Genomic DNA, 2,727 nt, shown 5'->3' on the forward strand with positions numbered 1-2,727 from the left:
TTAAGGACAAAGCGCAGTTTAAGTTGACGATGTCAATCTATGCACTCGCGGAGGTGTGCAGGTTCAAGTTTAGGCATTGTAAACGCTATGTCACGGCTAAATGCGTTGATAAAACAGTGTACTTGGAGGGTATGTGCTAAGCAAGTGGGTGATTCTCCTACGTATTTTGGGAAGAAGGCAAGTTTGGGACATCAATGCAAATCTGATGTGCGAGGGCAGTACAAAAAACATGGAACATCTAGAGTTCTTGCTGCTCTTCTGCGCTCGAAATACGAAAGACTTCACTGTGGACCTCGTGCTATGGAACTTCCGGAAGTACTGAGAACGGAATTCAACTATACATGCGCGTACTGGAAAGCTTGGAAAGCTAAGGAACTAGCAATAGCGTCTGCCCAAGGAACAGAGGAAATGTCTTACAAGATGTTACCACAGTACTTGCACGTACTGAAATTATCAAATCCTCGAACAATCACGGATATTAAAACCGAACTTGATAAAGAAGGAAAATCGAGGTTCCTGTATGCATTCATGTCACTGAAGGCTTGTATCGATGGGTGGCAGCATTTGCGTAAGGTCCTTGTGGTGGACGGCACCCACATGTTTGGGAAATACAAAGGGGTATTGCTTAGTGCTAGCGGGCAAGACGCATACTGCCGCGTATTCCCTATTGCTTTCGCCGTAGTGGATAGCGAGAACTCAGATTCTTGGAAGTGGTTCTTCGAAAGGTTGTCAACAATTGTAGAAGATAGTTGTGAATTAACAATAATTTCCGACAGATGCGCCGCTATATTTGCAGCTAAAGATAAATGGTATCCGTCTGCACACCATGGTATTTGTCTTGAACACCTTAAGTGTAACGTGGGCGATAAGTACAAAGGACTGGATCAGAAGCATATGGTGGCCAGGGCAGCAGAAGCTTTCAAAGTTTCTGAATTTCAAAAGATCTATGACCTTATAAAGCTCACGGATTGGAGATGTTGGGATTACTTGGAGAAAATCGACAAAAAGTTATGGTCGCGTTCACATTTCGAAGGAACGTTGAATAAGGCGCTGCTGCCAGCGCGTGATAGCCCTATAATGGCACTGCTGGAGTTTATAAGACGGATGTTGACTAGATGGTTCGAGTGCAGGCGCTACGATATTAGTAAAATGCAGGGAAATATTCCAAAGATAATTGATGAATTAGTGGTCGAATAGTTAGTGTTGTCAACTGGCCTTCTTGTTTTGCCCTGTTCTACTTGGCAGTGGAACTCGGAGGAACCCTTTTTTGAAATTATGATATGATTGTGTTTTAGGAATTGGTCGAACCCATTTTTTTGGATATCATCGTATTTTGGGTATGTGGTATATGGTTTCAATGGGGTTTATATAGTTCTATATCCCTAATTACCAAATTTTTACAGATCAAATGACTTGAATGGGGTTTACAACCAAAGGTGTATTAATCAAATTTCCATGTTTCTTTTACTTTTGAATAAATTAATCAAACTTTTTGGTTGCCTTCTTGGGAAACTAAATCTCTTCAAGTGTGTACTGTTGGTTTAGTGGTTATGTCATGCCTATAGGATGCCATTAACTTTCAAGTATAATTGTACACTATATTAGATATTAAGTTCAAACAATTATAATTCTCTGATTACTGATTCTTGCAGGTCAACCGACAAGATACAGTAGAGATGTACGACCATAAACGGTGTACACCTTATACTTGTACATATATAATCAAAACGATAAAATTGTAGCTTAAATAATATTAAACAACAGTTCAAGAAAACACAGATGCATATAATTACCAGTAAATTAAAAATGATCAGTTATTGCCGAGGTAGTACTTCAAACATAATAATCTAGATTTTGTGATAAACAGGTTTCATGTAAACTGCCTGTCCTACTCTGTCCGCCATACTATGTTGTGAGGCAGGAGTAAAGGTGCTTCCCAGTGAAGTTGATAATTGAAACCGTGTGAATATAATTATGAAGTAAATGTTCTACCAATACTTTTAACCTAACAACCTTGTACAGATATTTTAAATCTCGCGCTGTGAAAAAGGTTTCAAAGGTTGGTGGAACATTAACTTTAACATTTAACTCATCGCCTTCTTAGTGGAATTCCTCTATTTAATAGTATCAGTCTTATATCAACTCAATACACCAAAAAAACCTTCCCATTCTCTATAATAGTATGGCAGGTGAATTACTCCCAAATCTTCCCGACGAAATTATCATCAAAATCCTACAGTTGATTGGAGAGCAATCATTTTACTACCTGGGTGATTTCTTGCGGGCTGGAAAACGGGGTTACGCACTTGTTCATGAACCCTCCGTCCTAAAGATTTGCGATGTTAAAGAAATGGTCAGCTTTTGTAGCAGTCAAATCAGCAATCGTGGTAGGTTTCGAGTGTTCTTCCGCAAGTGCCTCAATGCGGGCAACACAAGGGCTATTTGCTATGATGGTCTACAAGCAGCAACAATATTGGGACTTGAGGAGAGTATTAAAATTTTGGAACCAAATGTGCCTAAGCATCCATTATCTACCTTCGCTCAAGCCATTTTCAAAGTATGTCTTGGCAGAGACAAGGAAGCCAGCCAAGTGTTTCAGTTATTCGCAGCCCATCACGCTGACCTTCGGTCGGAAGAGGTTTTGGATTGGGGACGCTCGATGCAGTACCTAATGCCCCACTTCTATGCGCCGTGGCTTAACACATACGGTGAAACTTTCTTATTTCC

The 2,727-nt window shown here is 40.2% G+C and overlaps 1 protein-coding gene across 1 annotated transcript in view; it reads left to right on the top strand.

Annotated features, from left to right (window-relative positions):
• The window catches only part of LOC106314863, a 3,006-nt gene extending 1,809 nt beyond the window's left edge, over window positions 1-1,197 (top strand). The window contains exons 2-3 of the mRNA XM_013752674.1: window positions 62-725; window positions 777-1,197. Of these exons, the coding sequence (XP_013608128.1) occupies window positions 62-725; window positions 777-1,197 (1,085 nt within the window). The remainder of the gene's footprint in view (window positions 1-61; window positions 726-776) is intronic.
• The last annotated feature ends 1,530 nt before the right edge of the window (window positions 1,198-2,727 follow it).

Source organism: Brassica oleracea, chromosome C9, assembly GCF_000695525.1.
Source record: "Brassica oleracea var. oleracea cultivar TO1000 chromosome C9, BOL, whole genome shotgun sequence".
Lineage (NCBI taxonomy): Eukaryota > Viridiplantae > Streptophyta > Magnoliopsida > Brassicales > Brassicaceae > Brassica > Brassica oleracea.